The sequence below is a fragment of the Vanellus vanellus genome (assembly GCF_965231255.1).
Source record: "Vanellus vanellus genome assembly, chromosome: 6".
Classification (NCBI taxonomy): domain Eukaryota; kingdom Metazoa; phylum Chordata; class Aves; order Charadriiformes; family Charadriidae; genus Vanellus; species Vanellus vanellus.
Window position 1 is genome coordinate 62,530,018 of NC_138911.1, and position 27,083 is coordinate 62,557,100.

The 27,083-nt window shown below is 43.6% G+C and overlaps 1 protein-coding gene across 3 annotated transcripts in view; it reads left to right on the forward strand.

Annotated features, from left to right (window-relative positions):
* Positions 1–3,134, forward strand: part of SETD3 (SET domain containing 3, actin N3(tau)-histidine methyltransferase) — a 61,331-nt gene extending 58,197 nt beyond the window's left edge. For all 3 annotated transcript variants that reach the window (XM_082485578.1, XM_082485579.1, XM_082485577.1), the window contains one exon: positions 180–3,134. In XM_082485578.1, the coding sequence (XP_082341704.1) occupies positions 180–620 (441 nt within the window). In that variant the 3' untranslated portion in view covers positions 621–3,134. The remainder of the gene's footprint in view (positions 1–179) is intronic.
* Positions 3,135–27,083: the final 23,949 nt, after the last annotated feature.

The following is a 27,083-nucleotide window of genomic DNA, read 5'->3' on the forward strand; positions in this document are numbered from 1 at the left end:
GACAAATTTCACTGGGACTTCATGCAGACCACCTTATTCGTATATGTCCATTTGGCTTAGTCTGAAGAACCTAGTGTCACTTAGTGTTAATGCATAGAGAGAAAAGTTGAGGGATTGTGTTATTGAATTGGTTGTTACTAACAAACTTGCCTTTTTTTTTTTTTTTTTTTTTGTAACAGGATGATAAGTCCTTCTTAGAGACCCATGACCTTACTTCACATGCGATAATGGCTATCAAATTGCGCTTAGGTGAAAAAGAGATCTTGGAGAAAGCAGTAAAGAGTGCGGCTGCTAGCCGAGAGTATTATACCAAACAAATGGCAGATGGAGCTCCACTTCCTAAATATGAAGAGAGCAATATTGCCTTGTTGGAGAACACTGCAGACTCTAGACTCCCTATTGTCTTGAGAAACCTAGAAGACGTGGAAGAGCAAGGGGACTTAAAGATTGATGAAGCTATTGATGCTGAAGTCACAGAGAATGGGTTTGTAAATGGTGAAAACTCTCTATTTAATGGGACCAAATCAGAAAGTGAAAATCTAAATAAAGAGAAAAGCAACAGAGAGACTGAAGATGCCAAAGAATCTTCTTCAGAAAGTACTGATGAGGTTAAAGAATAGCCCTAGAATTTTACTTTCTTGTGAAATTAAATTAGCTGAAGTTTATGAACAGTGCATTTATGTTGGTGTGTTTCTTTGTTAACACTTCTCTTTCTGCAGAGAAAAATGTTTTTGCTGCTTTATATAAAAACAAATTTTTAAGTTATTTAAAAGATTTAGCATCCCTTTTCAATTAAGATTGCCATCTTGCTTTCAGGCAAAAACTGGGGAAAGAGGTGCCTTTGGAAGATTTTGCAGCCCTTTGTCGAACCAAATGTATTTTCTTCCTGGGGAAGAATTAAGCTCTTCTATCTGCTGTGCTTTTGTTGTTCTGTCACTCTGACTACCGAAATTAAAAGCTTGCTCTGCCTCCTGCCAAGAAAAGCAGAAGGCAGGACTGACTCGGTATTCAGTATGAAGGTGGGAGAGCAGTACAGCAGAAAACTGGATAAGAGGATCAGAAACTTGGGAGACTGGAGGAAAACCTGTTTAAAATCAGGTATGCCAGTCCAGAAAAAGGTAAGGTGGCAACCTTATGATTGATAGTTTTAAATGTTGATGAGAATCCAAATTGTATACACTTAAAGTGATCTCTGAAGATTTCAGTTTTTGTCTCCTGTTTACTGTACAAAAATATCTCATCTTTCTTCTTCAGTCAGAGTTAGGCTGCTACAATACAACATTCACCAACTTTTAAAGGCTGACTTATTTTTATTGCCAGGTGCGGTACCTTCTATTTACAAGGTTGGCAGTGCTGCCGGGGAGTTTGAAAGCAGATAGGCCAAGCCACAGCTTTAAACTGTACTGTTCAAAGTGAGGTCGCTTCCCAGCTTCTTCAGGTTTTCACAACTAGCTAGAGATTTTCAAAGCTACACTTTTGACTAAACCATTATTAAAAGGAGAATATGATTTAATATTTCTGTCTGCTACTGCTTCATTTCTCTGTTGTTGGATGTAACATTGAATGTGACATGGCTACATGATCTTACTCAACTTCATCTTTTGGTTAAGATGTTAATTGATGCTATTTTCTTGAAGGAAGTGGCAGGCAGGCTAATGTATTTTTGGCCCAAGTCTAGACCACAGCTAAATCTGCAGTACGCTTTGTCATTTAGATTGTGTCTCCGTCTGATGCGCATTTCTTGGGATACCTCCACAAGTTAAGCAGGTCTGCTGTCTCCAGCAGTTTTGGTCACCGTCATACTGTGTTTTAACTTCTAGGTGGAAACAGTACAATCCTAGCATAGTGCAGCATCAGAACAAGGGTAATTCCAAGGCTTGACTTTGAAATTACCTGGGTATTGGGAGGAGAGGAGGGCGGAATATTTTTATTTTGTGGGTGAATGGAGAGGATAAAGTGATTTAATTCTGTTCTCAATATTAAGGACTTTGTCTTTTACCTCTGTATCCTTAAATTCAAGATAATGGATAGAATGGACAAGCTTGGATAATTGTTTAAAACTCCATAGATGTTGCAACCTGCTCGTCCAAGATCCGTTGCAGTAAGATGTCTTTTGGCACATACATAGTTTTATTAGATTTTGCTTCTTTTATACTGCAGCTTGGAAAATGTGTTTTTGCATAAATCTTGGGTGCAATACACATGAAAGTGACTTTCTTTCAGGTTGTCATAGCAGTTTTGGTGTTCAGCTAGTATCAGTGTGGGGAAAATAGGAAAAAAATAGTTTTTTAAAAAATATTTCACTAAGAATGGCACATTGCCATTGCACCTTGGATATTGCTTCACCACTAACAAGATGCTGGACCAGTATTTTTGTAACTATATGCTGCCTTTGGTAGAATGTTATGAATTGTTGTCTTGACAGTTAAAATGTCATACAAAAGTCATTACAGTTCGGTTTTTATTAGGACCAATATTCCATTTCTGTTTCTGCCGGTTACATTGCACAACATTGTACTAGATACTATGATGCAATTCTGAAACTAGCCTTCCCTGAAAATTATAACTGTAATTCAGAATTTCAATGCTTTGATTCAATCTCATTCTGATACACTGTATTTTGTTCCAGTATTTGCTGATATCTATGGCTTAGCAAAGCCTGTGGTCACCACAGGACAGAATGTGTGGGTTTTCTTGAATAAAATATAGTTCTACCACATCTTCCCTAGTGAGTGTATTATACAAACAAAACCTCTGCCTGCTACCGACTGCTGTATCTTTTGGGGTGTGTGGGGAGAGGAATAACTGCCCAGGTGTACAGATAAAGATTAAAGGAGAAATAGCTGGTGGAAAAAAAAAAAAAAAAAAAGAGGGATTCTAGTAAACAGAAGGGGAAAGTGGTCTATGAAGCGCACAGTCAAATACTTACCCTTCATATCTTAGTGTTATTTAGAAAAATATGTTGCACACAATAAAAATAGTGAGTAATCTAATTTTGTAATTTGCATTTTTCCTCTGTGCATGTAATGGTTTCTCAGAAGCACTAACCTAAAACTTAGGCTTTTGAAAACTGAGGTGGAAACCAAAAAAATTGGCACTGATGAGCCCTTATTACCATCTGTCATGAAAACAGACCTTTCAAAGCATTTTAAAGTTAACTTTCCTCATAATGTTTGGTTAAGAGGCTGTTCACACTAATCCCAGGCTAAATGCCAAATCTTGCTTCTGTTTAGCTATCTGAAGTATTCCTGTAAGAAAGACATCACTTGGATTTCTCGGACTGTTCTCCAAAAACAAAGGGGGGGAGGCGGGGGGGGAGAACCCTTTTGAATTTTGCATGAACCTACCTACTGGTGAATCGTTTCCCTAACAACCTGTAACTCGTTCGGCTCTATACTGCAAGACGATGTCCGTATAGCCCTGTTGGTAAAGTCAAATATACAAAATTGAGCAGCAGCCTCCACTCTGGAAAAAAAAAAAAAAAACAAACCTTGTAAAGTATATAAACTCAACCTTAGCTTAAGTGCTGCCATGAGTACACGAGAGCTGAGAGCCTTCTGGTCGTGCAGGTAAGAGGGTTTAGGATCGTGGCTAAAATAAGTCGTGTTTTAGCAAGTATGCCTTCCTCTAGACATCGTTAAGTATGCCTTCCTCTAGACATCGTTAAAAGGTGATATGTGCAGAAAATCTATACAACTCAACAGTAGCTGCATTCTTGAGGCTAATTTCCCTTTAGAGAGGAATGTTCGTCATGGAGTCATGAAACTTGCATTTTTCGAAGGCACACTGGAAAATTTAGGTTACACAAACTGTTCTCCTGTAGTTTGCGTTTAGAAATAGTATTTAATATTTGCTGCTGCCACTTCTGTCGCCCTTATTTTGTAGAAAGGCACGTGAAGTAATTATGAAACGTAATTTGAAGTGTTTCAGTCTGACACAATAAAGATGCTCCCCAAATCTGCTGCTCTTTTCTGATTTTTATGAACTGAAAGTCAGTCCTTGCTATTTCCCATACTCTGTGCCAAACAGGGGCGTTCAGGAAAAACATGGCTCTACCAGATTTATCTGATAAAGCAACACCCATTCTTTTTTCTCTAGAAGATTTTTAACTGATTCTTGTTGAAGTCAGCTATGACCACATGATTTTCACATAATTACCGTCTATATTTAATAGTTTCTAACAGGCTTCCTTCTTTGAGTGCATTGCTTGCTGTACAAAGTACAGCACGTTAAGTTGGTGACTCACGGGTAGAAGAGCTTCCTTAGCATTTCTCGGCTTCTACATCTATTTCCTAACAAATGTCACAAGTTTGGAAACCATGTGGAGGATTTTTCAGTTAAAATAAAGAAATCTTAATCAACACTTAGGAAAAAAAAAGCCACAAATACTCCTGGATTCTTTTGGGGTTTGTGTCTCCTTAGGTTCACGGGTGTATTCAGCGTATCTCAAAATGGAATGAATGACAGCTGTAGAGTTAGTGTAAACGACATAGACTTGAGCTTTAGTAATACCAATGAAATCTATCGATGGTAATTTGTTTAGCGAGCAACACAAATTGAAATGTTGCCAGATGCCAAAGCACCTATCCTGTGGTACCAAGCAAAAGTCAAACCACCTGGTTTTTTCCTTTTTTTTTTTTTTTTTTTTTTTTAAATTTTTTGTAGCCTTTTGCTGAATATGGAGTGCTCTAGTACTTGCACCTCCTGGATTATCAGGAACAGGCTCTGAAATATGCCTGAATAAGTTGTTTTGTGTAGCAGCATGTGTTGGGTGCTGTAGGGTACTCATGTAACAAAATTTGATTTTTTTTTTTTTTTTTTTTTGCCTTGTACACCGTCTTTAGTCATTAACAATTATCTTTATTTTCAGTGGATGTAGATACCAAACTTCACTTACAAATTAATTTTTTTTTTTCTTTTTTTTTTTTTTACATTAGTAGCAGCATGAACTGGAACTGGCAGTTCACAAAAACAATGAAGTTGATCATCAGCGTTTGCGTTGCCCAGAAGGTGTTTCACAGTCAGTGCTGGAAGGGTGGGAAACCACCAAGCATTTGACTTCTGCCTTTGTCTCTCGTGCTAGGGAAGCCTTCACAGCTGGAGCTGGTGCCATTTCTCATCGCGAAAGATTAAGCTAGAGAGGGAAGGGAAGCAAGGAGATGTCCTTAAGTGGAAAATAAAAGGTGGACAACTGAACACTAGCTAGCTTGTCTTGGAGGCAGTGTTGCTATCCTGAAGGATAAGAAGTTTAGGAATTATTTCGGTGAGCATTCAAAAAAAAGGGTATCTCCAATTAGTGCTGTAATTACTGTGGATTTTTAAGCAAGCCATACATGTCACAATTAGACAAGGGCTGCACTTTCCCTGGGAATGGCTGAAAACGTATGAATTAAACTGCTTTGGTGTGTTAAAGTGGCAGCGAAGAACAGATGTGCTGTCAGTGCTGAGGGTAGCCGGAGCGGAGTCCGGGCTGGAATCGCTGTTGTCCAGGGACTTGTTCCTCTGCGGCTGTGGGAGAACTGCGCAGCGCCAAGGGGATGCGGAAAGGCCTTATGAATCCAACATGGAAGGACTGGACAAAGCCACGGAGAGCAATACGGAAATAGAATATAGTGGTGCATTCAGGACACTCATCTGAAACAATGTGTCTAGACTTGGGGACCTTTATATTTTTCTGTATAGGACTACTTTATTATATAAAGCTGGCCAAGCAGAGAAGAGGCTTTTGAACCAGAGCCTTCCATCTTCCAGGTGATTCCTTCTGTTGACTGTGCACTGAAATCCTTTTTCTGTTTTCCTGATTTTTTTATTAGTTAAAGATTTTGGGGTATGACCGCATAGAAATTTTTTTTTAACTTCCCATTTTCCGAATAAATGCAGTTCAGACATGGCGAAACAGGTAATGCTGAGCACCACAACTTGAGCCTTTGAGCAGCTTAGTGCAAACCGGAGTGAAACAGATCTGTAGCCCTTTGAGACTTGACTTTGCTTCATCAGAAAGGTGTTTAAAATCTGCATGAGGATAGGGAATAAAATCTTGTGTGTCTGAGGAATGTGGATTTCCCAGCTGAAACACCGTTACTTGTGCACAGATTCAGATACCGGCAGAATTAGATAACTGAACTTAAACACTTAGGAGTTTATTTAATATTAGGCACATGTTGTTCTTGAAAAACTGGGCCAACTGGACAGCCCTGAGCACACAAGTCATTTGTCCTCCAGACAGAATGAACAGGGCCAAAAACGGAGTTTCCCCCATAGCATCCCACTGCCCTTCCTCTGCGCGCCAAGACCGACAGTAGCCAAATTCCAGCGTGGTGCCCTTTTTCACTTACAGATGTTCCCGGCTGGGTAACACCTTGCTTTGTGTCAGGCTGGGGCCACCTACCCGTCCGTAGGGGACATACTGGCTCTCCTGATCGCCGATCCATCCGTGTTTGACACTCTGGTGTGGAAGTCCGCAGGTTTCGCGTTGTGCTGCTGACTTGGTTCTGTGCAAATGGAGTATTTTTTTTTTTTTTTTTTTAACTTTCTTTTTGTGAATGCAGTTTGGTTTAAATATTTGGCGGTTTGTCATCACATTTACAAAAGTTGTCCGTTTTGCCTCTGTAAGGCTGAAATTTGGGAACCGTGTAGGTGTCCTCCATCCAGCAATTGCTTTATGGTGCGTATTAAGGCAAATTCATTTCCCTTTGCTTTATTCCATGCTGGTTCACCGCTTTCTGTGCTGTTAGTAACTCAGCCAAGGCTTCTAATTTCAGCGCTAATAAGCAGGGTTGTATACAGATTTGTGGTGCAAAGGTATGAAATATTAAAACTGAATCTCCATGCTGAACCAGGCGTGCACAGACAGCCTCCTGTGAACTGCAAAGGAATTTTTAGATTAACTTGAATATCTGTAAGAAAGCCCCACTGCCTTGCAGCAATTAATTCAAGTGATTGGATGCTAGGAATGGTTTATTATAATTGCACACAGGTAGTAATTTATTAGGGTGGCTGTTTCTTTTGGCATATGTCAAGAAGGTCAGAGTTTAGACTTTTTTGGACATTAACCTAGTCTTCTGAAACTCTGAAGTTCCACTTTTTGGTCATTAATTTCGTACATGCTGAGATTGTGACAATTAACCCACTTAATAAAGGTCAAGTTTCAATTTTTTCCAATTTCTGGAACACTTAACTTTATTCCTTCTTGAAAATGGGCAGATACAGAATGATAAATAGTTATTAAATGAGAACGAAGATGTAGTTCTGCTGTCAAGATACTATTGAACAGTTAGTAACAAAAGGACCAGAACTACTATGGATTTGAAGTAAAAGGAAAAGCCTAAAACAGACTTCAGGAAAAGTATAGATCACAGTAAGACGTTTATTATTAAAATAATTTTCACTAACATCCCTATTAACTTACTCTACCTTAGCCTCTAATTATGCAAATCCCTGATTTATCCCTTTAATGTTTTTCATGTATACATGTGATTTTTCCCACAGCTCTAAAGCAGCACCTAACCACAGCTGAAAGGCATAAACAAGCCAAGTGAATAAGGAAATGGTGGTGGTGGCTGCAGAGGACCAAAGCCGAGTTACGCTGCGTTTTAATAATATCTGGATTTCAATGAGCCCCAAGATTAGATAAAAATCAACCCTTGGTTCTGTATAACGGCATCAATTCCGAACGGATACGTTGGTACGTTGGGTCACCGAAGCTAACGCTTAAAAAGTAAAACTGAAGTATGTTGTCGTTTTTGAAAAGTATCCGTCAAAAAGCATATTTATTAATTTTAAATTGCATCATCCGATGAAGAACTGTTTGCAGATGAATCAGAAGTAGTCATTTTTTATGTTAACAAAATCATTGTGCCTTAAGTATTATCTCAATGCTGAGTGATTTTTGGAAACCTATTTTTCACATACAATTTTGCATAGTTTTTAGGTATCGACTAAGACTGTGAGTCCTTCTGGGGTATCATTGCAACAATTTTATAGGTTGATGCTGAACACTTTAATTCAGGAGTGACATGCAAATCTTTCAAAGAATAAAAAGCTGTGTATTGAAAATAGTAGTGTTTCCTGCGTAATTTTTTCATGAAGTACTATTACTCAGACCTTAGAAATGGAGATAATGTCACAAATTCTCAGTCCTGTTTTGTGGAAGGCGCAGCTCTGGGCATCTGAACAGACTCGCTTCAAGTAGAGGAGTATGTTAACACGTGCACCAATGTAATTGCACAAAATTCACATTCTAATATCATCACTTAAGATTAGATGAAATTATTGCCGCTCTGTACAAAAAGTGCGGCTTTTGAGTTTAAAATCCTACAGCGCAGTTTGGCACTGATGCGGCTTATTTTTCATGGGAGAGGTTTAGCCGTTGCTTTAAAAACTCTTGCGTTGTCCCCAGAGGTTTTTACACAGACGCACAGACACACACTCTCACACACACACACAGACACAGACACACACAGTCACTCACTTGAGGTACTCTCTGCCCCTTCTCCCTTTGAGAGGAGCTATTAGCCTGCGCTAATGCTGTCTAAATGCTCACTCGTTAGTAGCAATACTTGCGGGACAGATGATTTATAGCCACTTGATTCAAAAGATTTTCAGCTGAAGCTAAGTAATCATTTCAAATGATCAAATATCATCTGCCACGAGAAGCAAATACGCGGCACAATGACGGTTATCAAGCTTACTCTCAGCAAAGTATATTAATCTTTCCTCAGATTTTACTTTTGGGAGTAGTAATATTCTCTGACAGAACAGTTCAGTCCTTGTAAGCCGAGTTTCAAGAAGCAGTGGGGTTTTTCCTCAGTGAAATGAGGTTCAACAGGTAGAACTTCAGCCTAAAAATGATGTGCAGACTTGACGTGGACCTCATGATTTTGCATCACAAGAAATTAGCTAGCCTTTTCCTCTTCTCTCTTTATTAAGAAAGCTATTTCAGTTGTCCATATTGGGCAACTATATAAAAACAGGCAAGTTTTATATCTTGGCAGGATTAAATGAGAAGTACGTACGTCTTTTTTTTTTTTTTTTTCATATCCTTGAATATCAAAACAAGACAAGCCTATTTAGGAACACGGATTTTATTGCTTAACATATATTTGCATCACGCAGTGAAGACATTCGCTTTCATGGCACGTTTTCTCCCCATGGTTTCTAAATGCCTCACAGCTCTCACAAAGCTGAATTTTTGCAGCGCTTTTCTGAGCTGAAGGGGCTACAAGAGGGTGGCAGAGCCTGAATCTGGTGGTTCTGGTCACAAGAGATGCCTTTGTTAGAGGTTTTCAGGATCATGTGAAATAGTTTTGTGAACAAACTACAAGATCTTTTTCTAGAAAGAGCCTGCTACTTGTTTAGAACAAATACTTACTAAAATCAGCAGTTCATCTTTAGGAATAGAAAGTCATTAAGCGTTGGGGTTATTTTCTCCCTAGCCTTGGACTGGGGGAAGAAAGTAACGCTGTAAGAGCAGTGCTAAGCCTCCCCCAAGGACAGGCTGACGTTCACAGGTGTAATTGTACTTGTTCTCATCCAGACGACTTCTCTGGGTTCAGTGATGGCAAACGCAAAGAAAGCGTTAGCTTGGAAAGCACTGAAGAGCACATGGTGATACGGCCTGATGATGGTCATCCTGTTTCCAAGAAGATATAAGGACCCAAATATAGACAACAAAGCCAAGGTGGAGCTTCTATATGAAAGAGCCTTTAAAGGCTTTTTAAAGTAAAGAGGAGTTGTGATACAGACATACAAAGCAATGAAAGGTGCTGTAGGGAAAGGCATAGCTGGTTGATTTAGTGACAAAATGTTCTCTCGGGAAGGTACTGATCTAAACTGCACAAATCTGCAGGAAAGGGTGAGATTTAGCTGATCTTCCTCACGTAGAAAACTTCTGAAAACGTTGGATCTGTCAAAGCATCCTATTTTGGTGTGTCAAGGCTGATTTGTTAAACAAACAAAACCTGGGCAGTGACGCGGTCTCTTTGCATTTCCCTGCGCGTTACTTAAGTGTTTCTTAAGTTACTTATGTCTCAGGTGTTAAGAATTTATTGGTCATCTTCAAATTTGACAAAATTACGGAAAGCTCAGAGATGGCCGAGTCCCATGAAAATCACCAGCCAGGTGGTGCCCTGCTTTAGGGGCAGACCTGCTTCATCAGCTCCTACGTTGTTAACTTGCAGAAAATCAATGTGGAGACAGCCCGAACCACAGTTCATGGTCAACCATGAGAGCCAGAAGAAAACCATGCCTCGCTGTTCACAACAGCAACCTAAATTTAAAACCTCCGATTCGGGTTTGAAATGACCTTTTATTTTGGAGTGTAAGCTAGCTTGATTTAAAGACTTCAAGCCGTTTCTTTGAAATATTGAAGTAAAAGATTCAAAGCGTGCAATATCTTAATAGCTTTTTGTCCTCTGGTGCAAATGGTCAAGAATGAATTTTGCTGCAAATTGAAGAATAAACTTGGATCTGAACTGGAAAGTTCCTATTCATCCTTCTCTACGTAGGAGGACCAGGGACAGTCTGAAGGGGAAGGAAACCTCAAAGTGACCCAATAAAACATGGGTGACCACTGACACTTCATGCTACAACGAACAAAACAAGAAACCACCTGCTGTAGGTGTCCCTGTTCTGGCAGGGGGGTTGAACTAGGTGGTCTCCAGAGGTTCCTTCCAACCCTGGCCATTCTGTGATTTTGTGAAACCCACTACTCCAGAGGAGTTTGAAAAGGCAAAGAGTTGGTCTTAATGCTTCAGATTTCTGTTAAAGGAAATAGACAAAATTAAGATGATAATTAGCCCTCAGCCCTAAGATTACAAGCAGATTCAGATTGAGGGGGGGGGAGGTAGAAACTTATCCCATGGGCAGGTAATTACGCAGTTGTCTAAGGAGAAAGGTTTTTGCATTGCTTTTGATGCTTTTTCTATGCATGACAGGATGGAAGTTCAGTGGTCTGAGCTGGATTTCCTACATTCCTCGAAAGACGAGTCAGACTGAGTCTTTGATAACAGCCTCATCAGTTTGGCAATATGGAGCTTGAGGAAGTGTGCATAAGTTTCTGTCCTATTTTATTTCATTTGACAACCTTTTTTTGAAGATCAGAGCATACTTACAATTTTTATAAAACTCCTAAATCATTAAACTTACCGCGTATGCTTATAAATGGCTTTTGTAGTCTGCTTCACTTTTTTTTTTTTCCTGTGCTGGGTTTATATCAGGTAAACTGGAATAACTGCAGGCTCCTGACTCCCACCTGACTCTCGATATGCCCGTGAACACTTGCCGGCGAACTCAGTTAACTCTCTACCACTTGAAATAGCCACTTAAATAAGGTCCGCGTCCTTTTCACCTTTCTGATCTTTTTGGGCTAGTTGCGAGTCAAAACGGAGCACGTAAGCGGTGTACCAACATCAGTAGAGGCTGATATGGCTGTCCATCCCCTTCAACCCTCACGGGCTCCCGGAGAGCACAGCTGCTTTGGTCAGCTGGCATTTGGCTATAGGACCTCGCCGGTGACTGATATGAAAGAGGGGAAAATGTACAGAGCAGGTGCCACTGCGGTGGCTGAAAAGGTCGGGATGGAATAATCCAGATAGAGCGGTAGGAAGGAGTCAGTTGAAAACATAGCCTCGAACACAGAGATGTGAGGCCTAATAAGCCTAAAAATCTGAAGTGTGTCAATTTTCCTGTTTGCTCAGGTTTGCTGGCGTTTTTTTAACATCTGTCGTATTTGCAAGATCTCCAAAGACACCCGTGCCCTCTCTGGTAAAGGGATAAATACGGTACTTAGTGGAATGAGATCTCATTTTGTTCCGTTTCAAACCGAATAAGTGTGCTTTAGAGATCATGGGAAGTCTGTAAAGGGATTTCCTTCCAAAGCTAACAAACCAGCCATGGAACAAAGGGAGAACAGCCCTTGTTTGAGGTCAGTGGTTACCAAAATGTGGCACGTTGGCTCTCCGAGCGCCAGTGTTTTCCTCGGTAAAGCACGCTGCAGTATTCCGGAGCGAGCACCTCACGCTGCGGTGCGGGACATCCACCTTTGCTGCCCTTCTTTCTCCTTTCATTGACGTGCAGAGAAAACTGCAGCACGGACAGTCTTTGCTGCGCCATTCTCCGTACCTGGAAGCAGATTTTTCAGACGCTGTACTACTTTCTGTCTGGTCCAGATGGGTCGTAGGAGAATATGATTTCATTGGTAGATGTAAGAACTGCAGAGGACTCAGTGTTAGCCGAATCTCAGGCCAGACCCTTAGATATGGGTTCCAGATTATCCGCTTGGCCCACAGCAGGGACCCGCCGGCTCTAAATGCACATCCAGAAGTGCCACCTTTGGACAGGACCAAGCCAAGCTCTCAGGGCAGGGGAGTCCCCGATTTCAGCACAAATCGCTTTTTAAAAAAAAGGACCTGACCGTTTCCTGTGCCCTCTGAGGTGTCTGGGGAAAAATAAATAATTCACGAGCTGTTCTGTTGTGTTTCTGGCTGAATCTCATCAGGCAGTGGCTGGTGCCACATTCAGAGCACTATTTCTTAATTCTCCCTCCTTCACTTCGTACTTATCTCACTTTAGAGAGTGTGAAATTTTTCAGTTCATTATGTTCTGAACTGTTATTTAATTGAAGCCCCTAATGTTCCGCCAGTACACACTGCACACAGTCACTTAAAATATTCCAGCAGTGCACATTTTTTATAAGTGGTTCAATTGGAAACGATCAAGGTTTGAGACTTCCAGCCCATAAAGGCTTCTGCTGTGGAAATGTGAAGTGCTGCTCTCAGTAATTTCAAACTGCTTCCTAAGCAGGGCCTCTCTCCTGAGCGTCTTCGACCGCAGCCTAATTTCTCGCAGAAAGGAGCCAGTGGCAGGGTTTGAGGGAGCCCACTGGCTGTGGAGCGTGGTGGGAAGCCCTCCTCTCTAAACAAAGAGGTCGGGCGGGAGATTTTTATTTCCTACGCCCCACCTTGGCCAGAAGTACTGAAGAGAGTGATCTCCCTGTCTTCTGCCCGGCGTGTGTCATGCTTGCAGCTTTGTCCTCAGTTCCATGAGATCTTGTGTGCAACTGAGATACGAGCACAGAGAGTCTCTCTAAATTGATTTCTTCCAGCAGAGTGCTCTGACACTCCAGTGTTGCAAGGGGGACGGCACCCCAGAAGAAACTAGGAAGAACCATGGCATCAGGAGCTCGCATCACAACCAGCTGCGGTTCCACTGCCCCAGCGCGAAGCTGCGGTGAAAAGAAGATACCACCCAGGGATAAGGTGCAGCAGTGCAGCTGTTTGAATTTTACTCTGCCTGTATTTTGGGACATGGCTGCAACCCTTGACAACACAGACTGCAAACTTACTTTTCCTCCATGTCCCATAACCTGCGCATTGACAATAAAAGGGACTGTGTCAGGGGATGGTTGTCTTCAAGCTTCCCAAACCTGATCCTGCACAGCAAAGGAAAGGTTCTACTTGTGAGGGAGAAAATGAAGCTCACCACCGCCCTTCTCCTGCTGTCCAGAGCAAAATGATACTCAGGGATTATGAGCTGGCTGTTGTGGTGGGGCGGGCTAGGGACAGCGGTAGACAACACTGCGTACCGCATGGAGAAGAGTCCCCATCACTTTTCAGTGTTCAAGTTTAAAGCCGAAGATGAGTCAGAAGTTCCAGCTTTGTTGAAAATGCTTGGTAATCTCTAGTAATGACCTAGTCTTACTAAAGAACAAGCACTCGTTAAAGGTCATTTATCTGAGCAGAGAAAAGTGTTCATTTTCCAAGTGCTGTCATCTTCTACTTTAATTAATATCAGCCGTGTATGCTGTTGGCAGTGGCTTCAAATATTGTAGCATGGGAAGACTGGACTTCCAGTGACATTTTTAATGAAAAAATGTAAACCATCTCTCACAAGTGCTGTAATTGAGGTGTTCATTAGCTAACCCTGGACTGCAGAGGAACACCTAGAGAAACAAGCTGAACTCTCTGAATCTTGAATAATTTTGTAGGAATAAGAAGTCTTGCAGACATAACCCAGTAAGTTGCTGTCAGCTAATGACATGTCTCAAGAGGCATGGTCCAGGTAGCCAAAAAGACCATGAAAAAGGCAGATGAAGCACAAGGAGGCAGGATCTACACTACTGATGCTTCATGGAAATGTAGGACAAGTAGCTCAGGAACCTGCAGATTTGGGAAACCGCTTCCATGAAGATCCTTATCGTGGTGCTTTAAAGAGATTGGTGAAAGCCCTGAAGCACAAGCAGAAGCTACTGTATCCTTTCCAGGATGCACTAGGAGTAACCACTCCAACTCTGGATTTGTACCGTGAGGGTGGAAGGGTCCACTAGGTCACTGACTGACCTACTCAATTGCATCCAGTACCTGGTACGTGTCCATAATGTGCATTTGGCTAGGACAAAGGAATCCAAAGTTGACACAAAGGTAGGAAAAGATGGTGATTCCATTGCTATTCTTGGCAGCTTGTTTCAACGTTTGATCACTTTCACTTTCAAAAAAAATATTTTCCTATTGCTTCAGGTCCTAATGGTAGATTTTGTACTGCTTTGTTTTACTGGATGCAAAAGCTCTCTTTCTAGTCCCTGGAAATTTCCCTCTGTGAATATACTTGTACGGAATAATCAAGTTTACCTCCTAGGCTTCTTCTTTTGATGAGATAGGCAAAGAAGGCCTCTCATTGTAAGCTGTTTGCTCCAGCCTGAGAGTCATTTTGGGGTGTCCCTTCTGTGTTCCTCTAATTTTTCAGTACTTTTCAAAGGTTCCTCCACTGGAATATGTGCTGGTGCTTGTAACACCAAGACTGTTGATAGTGGTGTTTATGTTTTGAATTGTCATTTTGGCTGGTCAAATATCAAAGTGTTTCAGTAGTCCGCTTCGTCTTAGTGCTTCTTTGAAACTCCCATTGAGTTCCTTGCTCATTGTTTGAATCACTACTGTCGAAGATAAAGTTTTCACAGTTCCCAGGTGGAGCCTGTGTTCTGATTTCTAGACACCTGCCTTTGAATTCAGGTGCATCAAAAAGTTCTCAGGTTTCATGATTCCTTTTAGCAATTGGACCAGAACGTAAGAGCTCTACGATTATCTTCATTTGTCATGCCTGAAATTGTTATGTCTTCTGGATTCTTTTTCAGATGAATTTTGTTATCCCTGTAAGTCCAGTGTTAGGTTTTTCTAATCTTCCTAAGTTCGTGTGCTGTATGCCATGTTCTGACAAGAAGCTCTATAGCCAAGTTTAATGTCTTCTGCAATATTTTTACTTACATAGATAAAAATAGGGACATGTTCTCCAGTACATTTTTTTGGAACAGAGATTGCTAAACTCCACACTTTTCACATTTAGTCACAATTTTAGAAAAACAACAGTACAGAAGCTTGCAAAGTTTGTGAAGTTCAGCTCCAAATTCAGTTTTCCCAATAGTGGGTTGAATCAAAGCTTGTCTCTCCAGGTACTTTCATTTTTTCCTGTGGATGAGGGCTGTGAAGCATGGGTGTTTATGGCTCTTGTTATATGTTCATGCTCAGCAGTTAGTTTGTACAGTCATTCAATAAGGAAGAACATGGATCATCTGCACTAGGCAATTCCTGAGGCAGATGTCTCCTAGAAATGGTCTGAAAGAAATGCCTCTGCCCAGTCAGGCCGTGTCAGGGCAGAGATGTTCGCAAGCTGTGTCAGAGCTGGGTGGTTTCCTACCAGGGACTGCGCCAACCTCTCACAACGGAGAAGAGCGATTGGACTCTCAAAGACAAATCGCTCCTTCAAACTGACTTACAAGACTCAAAATGTATATAGGTTTTAAAAATCCCCGTATGAAGGACTGATGGGTGTCAGGCCTTTGGTGGCAGAGGAAGGCTCAGTCAGATCTCGGTTTAACAACTGGGAACTGCTGGAAGGGCAGTAGGAGCTGCTCACCTAAAGCGGTTTCTGGAGTTAAGGACTGAAGTTGCACTACAGAAGCACTCCTTGGGGACTGGGAAATGGGTAGAGACCAGACGAAGGAGAACAGGAAAGCTCTGATGAGTGAGGAGAGTCTTTAAATTATCCAGTTTCTGTCAATGTTATAGAATATTTAGATTCATTTTAAACAAATGTTTTCTTGTACATATTTGCTGAAAGTAGCTTGGTGTGGATTATTATCTACCTTCCCCCAGCTATCAGTTTCCGGTGCTTCCTAACACATTGTGAAGGGACACCAAAAGCGGGCTTAGGCACTGTTCACCTCCCTCTGAAGGTGAGGTTTAAGCTCAGCCCATACGCATTGAGTTCCTCTTTAACCGCGGCAGACAACCCCTGTGTTATTGCCTGAGTTGCTGTATTGAAGCTCACCTGCAGCAAAGGCCATGGCCATGAGTGACCTGAAGTCATGCAAGTAAGCCTGGGATCTGATCTCAGTGGGATACTGTCAAACCACACACACGTGGAGCAGAGGTGCAGGCCTGCCGCCCCTCTCCATCCTGAGCCATGCTTTGCTTCTCATGTCCTCCGTTTTTTAGATAATTTTTTCTCAACTCCTCCTGCGTTTTCTTCCAGCCGCCCAATTGTGTACCTGCCGTCACAGATGCTGTAGTCTTTGTCCTTCACATATGGCCTTCACACACACAATCCAAACACAAAACCAAGAAGTTGGGTGATTTAAAAGTGTGAAGTATTTCCTGGTTTTTACAGCCACGTGATTCACATTTTGGTGTGCACACATTGGACGTCAGCTTGTAGCAGTGTCTCGTGGTGTTGGAAATGCACAGTAGCAAGTTTTGCAAACAGCTGGGAAAAGGAAAATGTAATGTTAATTACTTGTACTGTACTGATGCTGGAGGCCACAGGCAGTTTGGTGACCCATCACACTAGAAACACATTCCAAAGAGCTCATAGCCTAATGGCCTGTCATTGTTTTGTGTGAACATTACATTCCGCTGTTCCCAATCCTAATGACAAGTCAGCTAGTGAGAAGTGTAAAGCTCTGGCAGAGAAGATTGCTCAATGAAAGATCAAATCTCTTTCCAGTGCATATGCCCCATTAATATCCCAAACCCCTGGTTCATGCTATAAATAAAATGAACTAATAATCTTCACTTCACCATGAGTCTGTATTTGTACCCAGAAACTTGCAGTAAAGATCTCAATGACAGGTTTATATAGCATTAAAAAAAAAAATATCTTGGAAGAAATTTGAACCTTGATTGCTTAGGATCAAGCAGAATCATTATTGTCACTCTCAGAGGAAAATCGCCCCTTGCTTTTCTCCAAAGCTTAAAACAAATTAATAACTATTAAAAAAAAAAAAAAAAGCTCAAAATAACTCTTTTCATTTTGACTTGAGTCCAATGTAACCACCTTGTGTCTGAATTATAGAAGTCTTAGTATTTAGTTACCTTGGAACAGCTACCCTAATTCCCAGGGTGGGTGGCATGCTTACTGTGCCGAGGATGGGCAGAAACCTCTGTATCAGTAAGTCTGGTTCCCCGAAGCTACAGGTTTTCACATTTACCTATAAACCCATTCATAAACTCATAAAGTTACAGTTTAAAACCAGTTATATAAAACCAGGCCACAACTGGAATACTGTGTCCAATTTTGGGCTCCCCAGTTCAAGAGGGACAGGGAACTGCTGGAGCGAGTCCAGCGAAGGGCAGCTAAGATGATTAAGGGACTGGATTGGAGCATCTCCCTTATGAGGAAAGGCTGAAAGAGCTGGGACTCTTTAGCCTGGAGAAGAGAAGGCTGAGAGGAGACCTTATTATGGCATACAAGTATCTAAAGGGTGGGTTGAAGGAAGATGGAGCCAGGATCTTTTCAATGGTTCCCAGTGACAGGACGAGGGGCAATGGGCACAAGTTAGAACATAGGAAGTTCCGTTCAAATACATGGAAAAACTTCTTTATGGTGAGGGTGACCGAGCACTGGCACAGGCTGCCCAGGGAGGTGGTGGAGTCCCCTTCTCTGGAGATTTTCAAGACCCGCCTGGATGCAGTCCTGAGTAATGTGCTCTGGGCAATCCTGCTTTGGCAGGGGAGTTGGACTAGATGATCTCTAGAGGTCCCTTCCAACTCTGTGATTCTGTGATTCTGTGATTCTGTGATATTTCTTGATCCCACTGCCTGTACTTTGGAGTTGCTTCCCGAAGCCCTGTTGTCGTGGATGTGAAGAGTCAGTTTCTTCTGCTGTTGAAAACAGGGTTCTTCCCCAAAATACCACGAATGGTTGAGAGATATTGCTGCCTCACACGCAACTTGTTAAAGCTGAGGCTGGTTTTACAGGAAGAAGGGAAAACACGGTCAAAATGCAGCGAACGCAAGCATATATCAGCACACTTTGGTTACAGGTGCGATTAAAGAAGAAGTATTAGCAGGCGCTGTGAACTGTGACGTGCCCGCACTGCCTTCGCTTAAACCCCTCCTGCTTTCACACTGCTTCAGCTTGAGCTGATTTGTGAGGAGATGCACTGAAATACACATTTTTACACGGAGCGACAATCTTGTGTACTCTTCTCTAGCAGAGATGTGTAAAATCCAGTTGAAAGGTATATTATGTGGGCATTCCTGATTTTTTTTTTTTTAATGTGCAGTTTTCAGTAAACCCTTCCGAAATACAGCTTTGGGAAGCTATAACATCTGTAAATGCTTGGGCTGTCTAGGAACCAAGTTACTTGGGGCTGTTGAGCACAGTTTAAACCACGTCTTGCAATGGCTCAGCTGATGAAACCACTACAGTGTGTGGAGGTGGTGTTGCCCAGGAGTATGGTGCACACCGAGAGTCAAGTGTCCCAGCTCTTCCACTGCCCTCCCCTGTGACCTTGAGAAAGGTCCTGTGTTTTTCTGGGCCTGTTTCTCCACCAAGAAAAAGAACCGCATTTTCAGCTAAAGTGCTTTCAGAGTGATAGATACTGTCCAGAGATTCCCTGGAAGAACCTACCTAATTTGGTATCTGGGATGCAGCAGAATCAAGCCCTGTTTGGTGATGTGGTGGTAGGACAGCTCTGGTAATACCGGGAAAGAAACACTCTTCAAAGCTCTGCAGTTTCTTCTCCTTGCGACTGGTGAGTTGAGGCTACAGTGCCACTTCATGAAATGAGTAAGAAATGAGTCTGTTGAGCTACGGCCTAAATTCCCTCCCCCATTAAAATGGGCAACAACATTTGCCGCCAAGTGTGAATCATGGTGCCACGTACCATGGTGCCACATGCTATGGTGCCACGTACCACGACAAATCATGTCATCACTGACAAAATACAACAGCAGTATGGTGCAGAGAAGGCACTGTGGACCGGCATTTCAGGAATGTCATCCACTTACACTGCCAGCCTGGTCCTGAAGAGCTGTGCCTATCTGACCCCCTTGGTTAAACCCAGCAGCAGAAAGGCTGGAAGCGGTGGTTGTGGGCAGGGCCGACTTCTGAGGAGCCATGCAGTACTTCTCCAGCACCAGCAACACCCCACCGCGGGCATGCAAACAAAGTGGTGCTTCTAATCTCAACACTTGCGTTTATCTGAAAATAATTAGCTGAAGGGAAAATAAAACGCCTTCTATCTTTGCGAAGCTGGGAGGAAAGGGAAGTGCAGCTAAGATTGCTTCAGATGAAACAGCAAGGCTCAGAGGAACCAGAGACCTCGGCTTGTGTGCTGCATTCCTTACTCCCGAGACGAGTTTATGAAGGAATGGAGTGTCTTTAATCATTTAATTTGGTTAATTTAAAGCTACATATGCATAATTTATTTACAGAGCGGTAAAAACCTCTAATTCCTGCATTTATTATTGTAACGCACGGTATTAGAGTGATTTTTTTTTTTACTATTGCAATCTGCACACTGTCTGAGAATGTTAGTGTTCTACACATCACGCTTGAGCGAGTGTGTTTGAGGGGGTTTGAGACACCAACTCACATATACCATCCTCCATAAATTATGTACATAACTTCCATTTATATACAAAGGCGTTGCAGAAATTATAATACAAATTAATTCACAGGGCTTTCATTCCCAGCCATTGTTTTATGTCCCTTGTCTTAAAAGGAAAAAAGAAGGGTCTTCTATTTCCCACTCCACACTATAAGGGGGATGTGTTGATGGTGATCCTGCAGTAGTGCCTTATGTTGAAGGAGCATTGAGCTCATTCGCAGCAAAACCCAGGGAACCCATCTTGTTGAAACTTATCTCCAAACACAATTTATGCAATCTATTCATGGAAGTGGGACACCTTTTCTAATTCCAGCTCATGGGAATTTAATTGCCAAGTTTGAGCCTTTGTCAGGATATCTATCACTTTTCAAGGACTTCACAGATGGATAAAGAAATCAGTGAGGTCCACATCTTTTACAAGGTTTGACAACTAATTCTGACCTTCTCGATGTGTAAAACGTGAGCCCTGGAAGACCTGGCTGAGGCAAAGAGAGAGCTGCCTCATTCCCAGGTAGCTTTAAATTATGTTCCAGCCTGACCCAGAAGGTTTCTCCAACATAAGCACCGTCCCACTCACCTTTCGATAGCTGGATTTTTCCTCATTTGTTTTCTGACCTGGGCTATACTTTGAGCAGCCAGCTTCACTGAAGGCATTGTGTGTCCACCATAATGCCTCTCATCACTAATTCACAGTCCCTTGGCATGTATGAAAGCTTAAATTATTTCCTGCAGTGTGCATTAGCTTGCACATGTCTACGCTGAATTTCATCTGCCATCATGCTGTCTGGTCAAGTCTTTCTGGAACACGTTGTAGCTCCCCATAGTCTTGAGTAACCTAAAAAATTCTGTGTCATCCGGACATTTTGCTAATTCACTATTTACATACCTACTCCCAGGTCACTAAGAAACATCTCTTACTACAAACTTTGGGCTGGCAGGCATAAATTCTTAATGTGTATTGAAGCCATGAGCCGATCTAGGGCTATTTTTTAGTTTGATTTATTTGAAGTAGCTTTTAATGGCTTATCAGTAGCTGCTAAAGGCAAGGAAATCTGCGGTGGCATTACAGGTTTTTCTTTCTTGAGCTGGAGCGGCCACAGGAGAGGGGGGGCTCACATTCTGCTCCCCTGGACTAGAAGATAGCTCTTTCCTAAACCTGTGTGGGACATGAGCCTCTTCCCTTCACTGCATTTTTCCTGTGCGGGCAGGATAACAACTCCCAAAGGCAGCAGCAGCTAGTCGTGGTGCAGAAGGAGAAGTATATGTCTCTATTCTAGGAAACTGGGTTGACCTATTCCCCTGCCTGCTCGGAGATGGTTGGCACGAGAGGAGGAAACAGGGGCTGACAGAGGTCGCTGAGAGCATGCACAGGGGCAGAGAGAAGGGATGTGAGTCCGTCCTGGCTGTCGTTGAGCCTCCCACCAAGGTTATCTCCCATATCTTTGCTTGCGCAGTGAGGCAGTTATTGACTTGCCCCTCAGAGTTGCTCCCTGTCTGCTCTCCCTGGAAGTGCTGAAGGCAATATGGTGATATGGCTCTTTTGCCCAAAGACAAGATCCTTAGACAAAGACAAGATCACTGGTCCAAAGACAAGATCACTGGAACAGGTTGCCCAGAGGGGTTGTTGAGGGCCCATCCCTGGAGGTGTTCAAGGCCAGGCTGGACGTGGCCTCGGGCAACCTGGTCTAGTGGGAGGTGTCCCTGCCTATGGCAGGGGGGTTAGAATTTGATGATCTTCAAGGTCCTTTCCAACCTAAACCATTCTATGATTCTATGATTAGGACTGATGTGCCACGTTAAGCATAGCAGGTGCAGCGTCATTCGGTGCCCCTTGGAAAGGAAGGGTGACATGGCCTCATCCTTTCGTATGGGACACACCTCAAGAGATTCATTTAACCCACCTGGTTCCTCACTTGCCATTGTAGAAACTTTATATTTCACTTTGCAAATATTCTCTGTGTCTTCCTAAGCTATCATAGATTCTATACTGTCAATACTTATAGTGACACAGCACCTCCCTCTTTGTCGCTACGAATATTGACAGTATAGAATTTATGATTCTATGATTCTATACTGTCAATACTCGTAGTGCCGAAGAGGGAGGTGCTGTGGGCTATTGGTTGCTTTGGATGCGGTGGACGGGATCCAGGCAATGTAGGTGATGTAGGAGGCAGTGTCGGATTTTGAAATTTTAAGAAGTAGAATTTACAGAGAAGGAGGAATCTCCTTTTTCTCTGTTCCTTACACACGGTCTCGCATGATCTAAAATTGAGGGTCGTGAGCTCTCCTGGCAAAGCCACCACCACACTGAAATGTTACCATCAGCATCTGCTGTGATGTCCAGCAGCTGCAAAGAGAAAATATGAGCTGAACACTTAAGCAGTGAATTGTTGCCACTAGCGATGATGCTTTCTTGACAGCAATAGGATGGTATATATTTGTCAGAGGTATTTGTTGTTCCAGGATATATGCAGGCTAAAGTATATGAGACTGATTTGGATTATGGTCGGCACATGTAGAAGGTTATCTTTGCCATCAGAAGAAAAGAGACTTTTAATTACAAGCACAATAACACTATCAAGCTGGGGCAAATCCCGTGCTTAATCCTGCGCTACTGATCTGGGGGTTTACCCTGTTCAGATTCTCATCTTTGGCTGTTTCCTCATGAAATCACTTCCTGGGCTAGGTTTTTTTGGTAGAATTATTTTGGAAAAAAAAAAAAAAGTAATGATGGAGGACAGAGAAGTATTTGACTCTCAGGCTGAGCACGCTTGGGAAAATACTGTTCTGCCCACAGCCCCTACCTGAACGCGGGAAGGCGGCCATGTAGCTGCACAGGTGCCTTTGCAAACCATCACTCATTCATACCGTGCCAAGGGACCAGTGTCCCCCCAGCCACCACCTCAGGCCTCTGGTCCTGCTGGAGAACCCAGCAGTACAACCACCCCCCCATGCCATCCCAGCACAGCACCAGGTGGGGAAGCAGAGGAAGTCTCTGATTCCAGTTTGTCGACACAACTCTATGTGTCGACACAATGCTTGTGTGAACTTTTTCCTTTGGTGTTCAGCCTCTCACCTGTGGGTTGCATTGATTCCGAGCACGTTGGCAGCGAGCTAATGAGCTCTGTTACCTCCGGGTGGGGGCTGCGCCCGCAGGTGCTGTGAAGGCATCTGCTTCCCCCACATCATGCTCAGTCACCTGGTTCCCAGCCTGGAGGCTCATGGACAGCTCTGCCTTTAGATTACATCTCCCACATCATCCCGCACCTCATCACCCTCTCCACCCTCCTCCCTGTCCTCCAGCCTTTCCTCTCCCCTGCCGCCCTTGGCCACCCTCCTGCTGCCTTGCCTCCCCTCCAGCCATCCCCGCTCCCCTGTCTGCATTCCTCCCTGTCTGCCCCGTTTGCCTCCCACCACAACATCGAACAGACCGTGAAGTTCTGCAGATGGACCGGGGCAGTCGCCTCCACTGGGACGCTGGTCCCCAGCGGGCAGCGAGGGCCGCTTCCCTCCTGCTGTACTTGAGGTGGCTTGTCACACCCCAAAGGGATCTGTGAGCGCTGGAGTGTCTCAGGGAGCTGGATTTCAGCAGCGCGTTCCCCCGGGCGGGATTTTGTTTGAAGGCTGGGGAGGACGGGTAAGCAGGTTGGGGGTTGCCTTGTTAAAAAGGGAGAAACTTTGGGGTCTGCGACTAAGTGGATGAGGTGGTGGGAAGGGCAGGAAGGGGCAGGAACCCCAAGGAGCTGTGGTTTCAGGTGTGAGCTCAAGCATCAAGCAAAATTGCCTCCAGCACTGCCCCGTCAGGGCATGGAAATGTGGCAAGCCCCTGCTCAGGGGTAACGTAGAGTCCCTCTTCTTCCCATGGCGTCCAGGCCAGGCCTGCCCTTACTTGCTTTGCAGGAGGCTGCGAGCCCTGGGGGGAGCACGGCTACAGAGGGAGCACAGCTATGGAGGGAACACGGCCATGGAGGGAGCATGGCCGTGGAAGGAGAACAGCTATGGAGGGAGCACGGCTATGGAAGGAGCTCAGGTATGGACGGAGCACAGCCATGGAGGGAGAACGGCCGCCAGGCTGGGGGACCCATCAGCAGGAGCTCTGCCCATCCCCTCTGCCCCGCAGAGCCGGTGGGACCCGGCCGGCTGGGCTCCCCCAGGCCCCGCCGAGCCACATGGCACGGTGGGTGTTTGCCTGGAGCTGGGGCTTTCGTGGCACTTGGGTTTTGTTAGAGGAGGAGGAGTTTCTCTCTTGACATTTTCACAGCTCCGGAAGGAACAGGAGGGATTGATGACTCTGAGCGCAGCAAAGACAAAGAGGTGCTCCTGCCCTACTGGGCTTTGATAAACCCAGGCAACCAGCCACCACTTGTTCTTACAATCCCTCACTCCCACATATGCACAAGAAACCCTATTATGGGGCTTTTTCAACATTAATGCATGCTTATTAACTGACGTGCCTTTGTTTTCTATTAAAAATCTTGTTTCTAAACCTCTCCTTAAAACTCACCATACAGACGCACGCACATACTTATTTTTCTGTCAAAGAAATCAGATCTGTAACATTTGAAGGGGAAAGAAATGTACCATATGAAACTAAATTTATTTTTTTCTTTTCACCGTTTTCTTTTACCAAATTACTCTTCAGCTATTCATTTCACAGACATTGTGCTCAGTTTCAGTAGCCTGTGGAGGTCTGTTGAGGTGTGATTAGGTGAGCCTTTTGCTAGCAAAACCCTCTTCATTTTTTTTTCTCAAAAGCACAGCGTTTGCACCTTGCAAACTTGACACTGGTACTGAGGCGCAGATTTGTAAAGGTATTTTGGCATCTCCCTCCCAGCAAGTCAGACTCGGAGATGTGGCTTTTCCAGTACTATAGTTTGCTCTTTTATTGGTCGAATTTTCCTTCTGTTGGAGGAATGATAAATCTGAATTGACTTCTCAGGGAGCAAAATCACAGAGCACAAGGCAAAACCCTTTCCAAATATCTGCTGACTGACCTCTCACATGTGCCCATCAGGGAAAATGGGCACTTCAACCCATTTTCTCCGCGGAAACTCCAAGATAAAGAAAGTGGCTCAGAATATGAGAACCTACATCTAATTCATGGTGATGGCTACCTGGTCGGACACAGCAACATGCAGATGGGTTGAAGGAAATGTGGCACAGCGGCTTCCTAACAGGACTTTGAAGTTCCCAACACCTGAGTGGTTTTTCATCACTAACTCAGTAATTATGCAACCCGGACAGGCCCACTTTTTCGCCGTCACTTCTACGTTTCACTGTAACTTTGCAAAATGATCAGATGATTGAGATCTAGAAAGTTCACGTTCTCTGTCCTGTATTCAGGTTATTGCATGACACTACTGTGCAATTTAGACCCTTAGTGAAACTAATTGTGTTTGCTGCCGTCCTGCCTAGAGAGCCACAGAGAACAGGACCCTGTTGTGCTAATTTCTGGATAAGCCCATAATGAGCGTCCCTGCACTGACAAATCCATTATATAAATGGAAAAAGAGACCCAGAGAGAGCAGGGGCACAAAAGGGAGTGAACAATACAGGAGCCATGAATATCAGGTCAGTGGGATCTCGGCTTCGGAAAGTCCTGCTCCCACTTGAGGCCGATCATCTGAAGAGCTTTCACAGGGGTGGGAGTCTGTTGGATGCTCAAACCATGGCTGGGACTGGAGCTCAGCATCTATGTGTATTCAAAGGGAACGTCAGGCCCGAGATGCTCTGCTTGCTCTGTCCTGTAGGATGCTGCATCTGAGCAGCATCATTTCTGCCAAGCACCTAAGGAAACCTGAAACATTATAGTTCCCAAACATCCACCAGATCCCAGAAAACTGCTGAAATGCGATTGAAAGGGCATTCTGATATGGTCAATTAACCCCCTGCTACCTCAAACCCTGATATCTGTGTATAAATAAAATAAAAGGTAACAGTGCTGGATTGTTGGCATAGCTGGGGAGGAAAGAGGTGATACCGTGGGACAGTTTCGTATGAATTATTTATTGGGTGCTGTGATCAGAGCTAGGTTTAGCCTCTGCCCTGCTCTAGGTTGTCGCAAGTATGTACCCTCTGCCCTCACTCAAAGCATTAAGCAGCCGTGCCAAAGACAGGATCTTTGCATGACTGCCTCTAGATCCCAGCACATACCCGTGTAGCCCCTATAATGGACAAGCACATGTATTATTAAGCAGCAGAAAGCACTTGTACAAGGCTGACGGCACACATGACTTATTTACTCTGACCTAAAATAGCATCACTTTAAATGATACAAACACAGAAGACTTTAAAGTGCTCCATGGAGATTTGCGAATACAGGAGAACCCTTTGGCTAATCCTGAAACGTTGCCTTCTTAAAAAGGCGGCTCGTTCTCTTTTATGCACCTGCCATTACTCTCCTTACCTAGAAGTGACTTCCTTCATTTTTCCCTGTATATTGTATATTAGCAGCTCGGTTAATAACAATCCTCCCACTTTTGTTGGCAGATGCAGCAGCCTTTCAGAGCTGACAGCTCCTAAGGGCTTAGGAATACTCTCCTGCAGGCTTGCAGGGTGGAGAATTCATGGGGTTTTCCCTTCTTTTAGCTGGGTTTCCTGATGGAAAGTGGCTTTAAATGGTCCTGCTTCCCTGCCTCAGCTATGCCCACCGGCCAGGCTTGGCACAGGTTGTCCCCACCATCACTCGATATCTGTTCGGGGACGGGGGCTGGTTGTCTGGTGTCCCCTGGGAGGTGTGTGCCCAGATGAGGAGGGAGGTCACTGCCAGGGTGGCTGGGGAAGGCTCCTGGAGGTACGCCAGGAGTGTGGGGTGAGAGGCGAGAACCAGTAAAACATTAAAATGTATGTGTGTGTGTGCGGGGGGGGACCTTAAAGATTATTTAACCAAAAAAAAAAAAAAAATCTCAAAGTCTGACTTATATGAAATTTAATTTAATTTATTTTTACACCAGCAGCTGTCAGTTCAAAGAACAAAAACAAAGTAGCCATCTGTGCTTAATTTCATAAATCTACTGTAGATTGTCACATGATAGTGGAACTTGGACAAAAACGTGTCATGTGATTGGGTCCGGTCCCTTTTAAGTCATGCTTTCATATATAGTCTGATTTAGCTGCAGCTATAGGCATCAGGCCCGACTAAGCAGGCAGCAACCTGTCATGAGCTGAGCGGGGTCAGTCTGATAGAAATCCCCATTTCCAG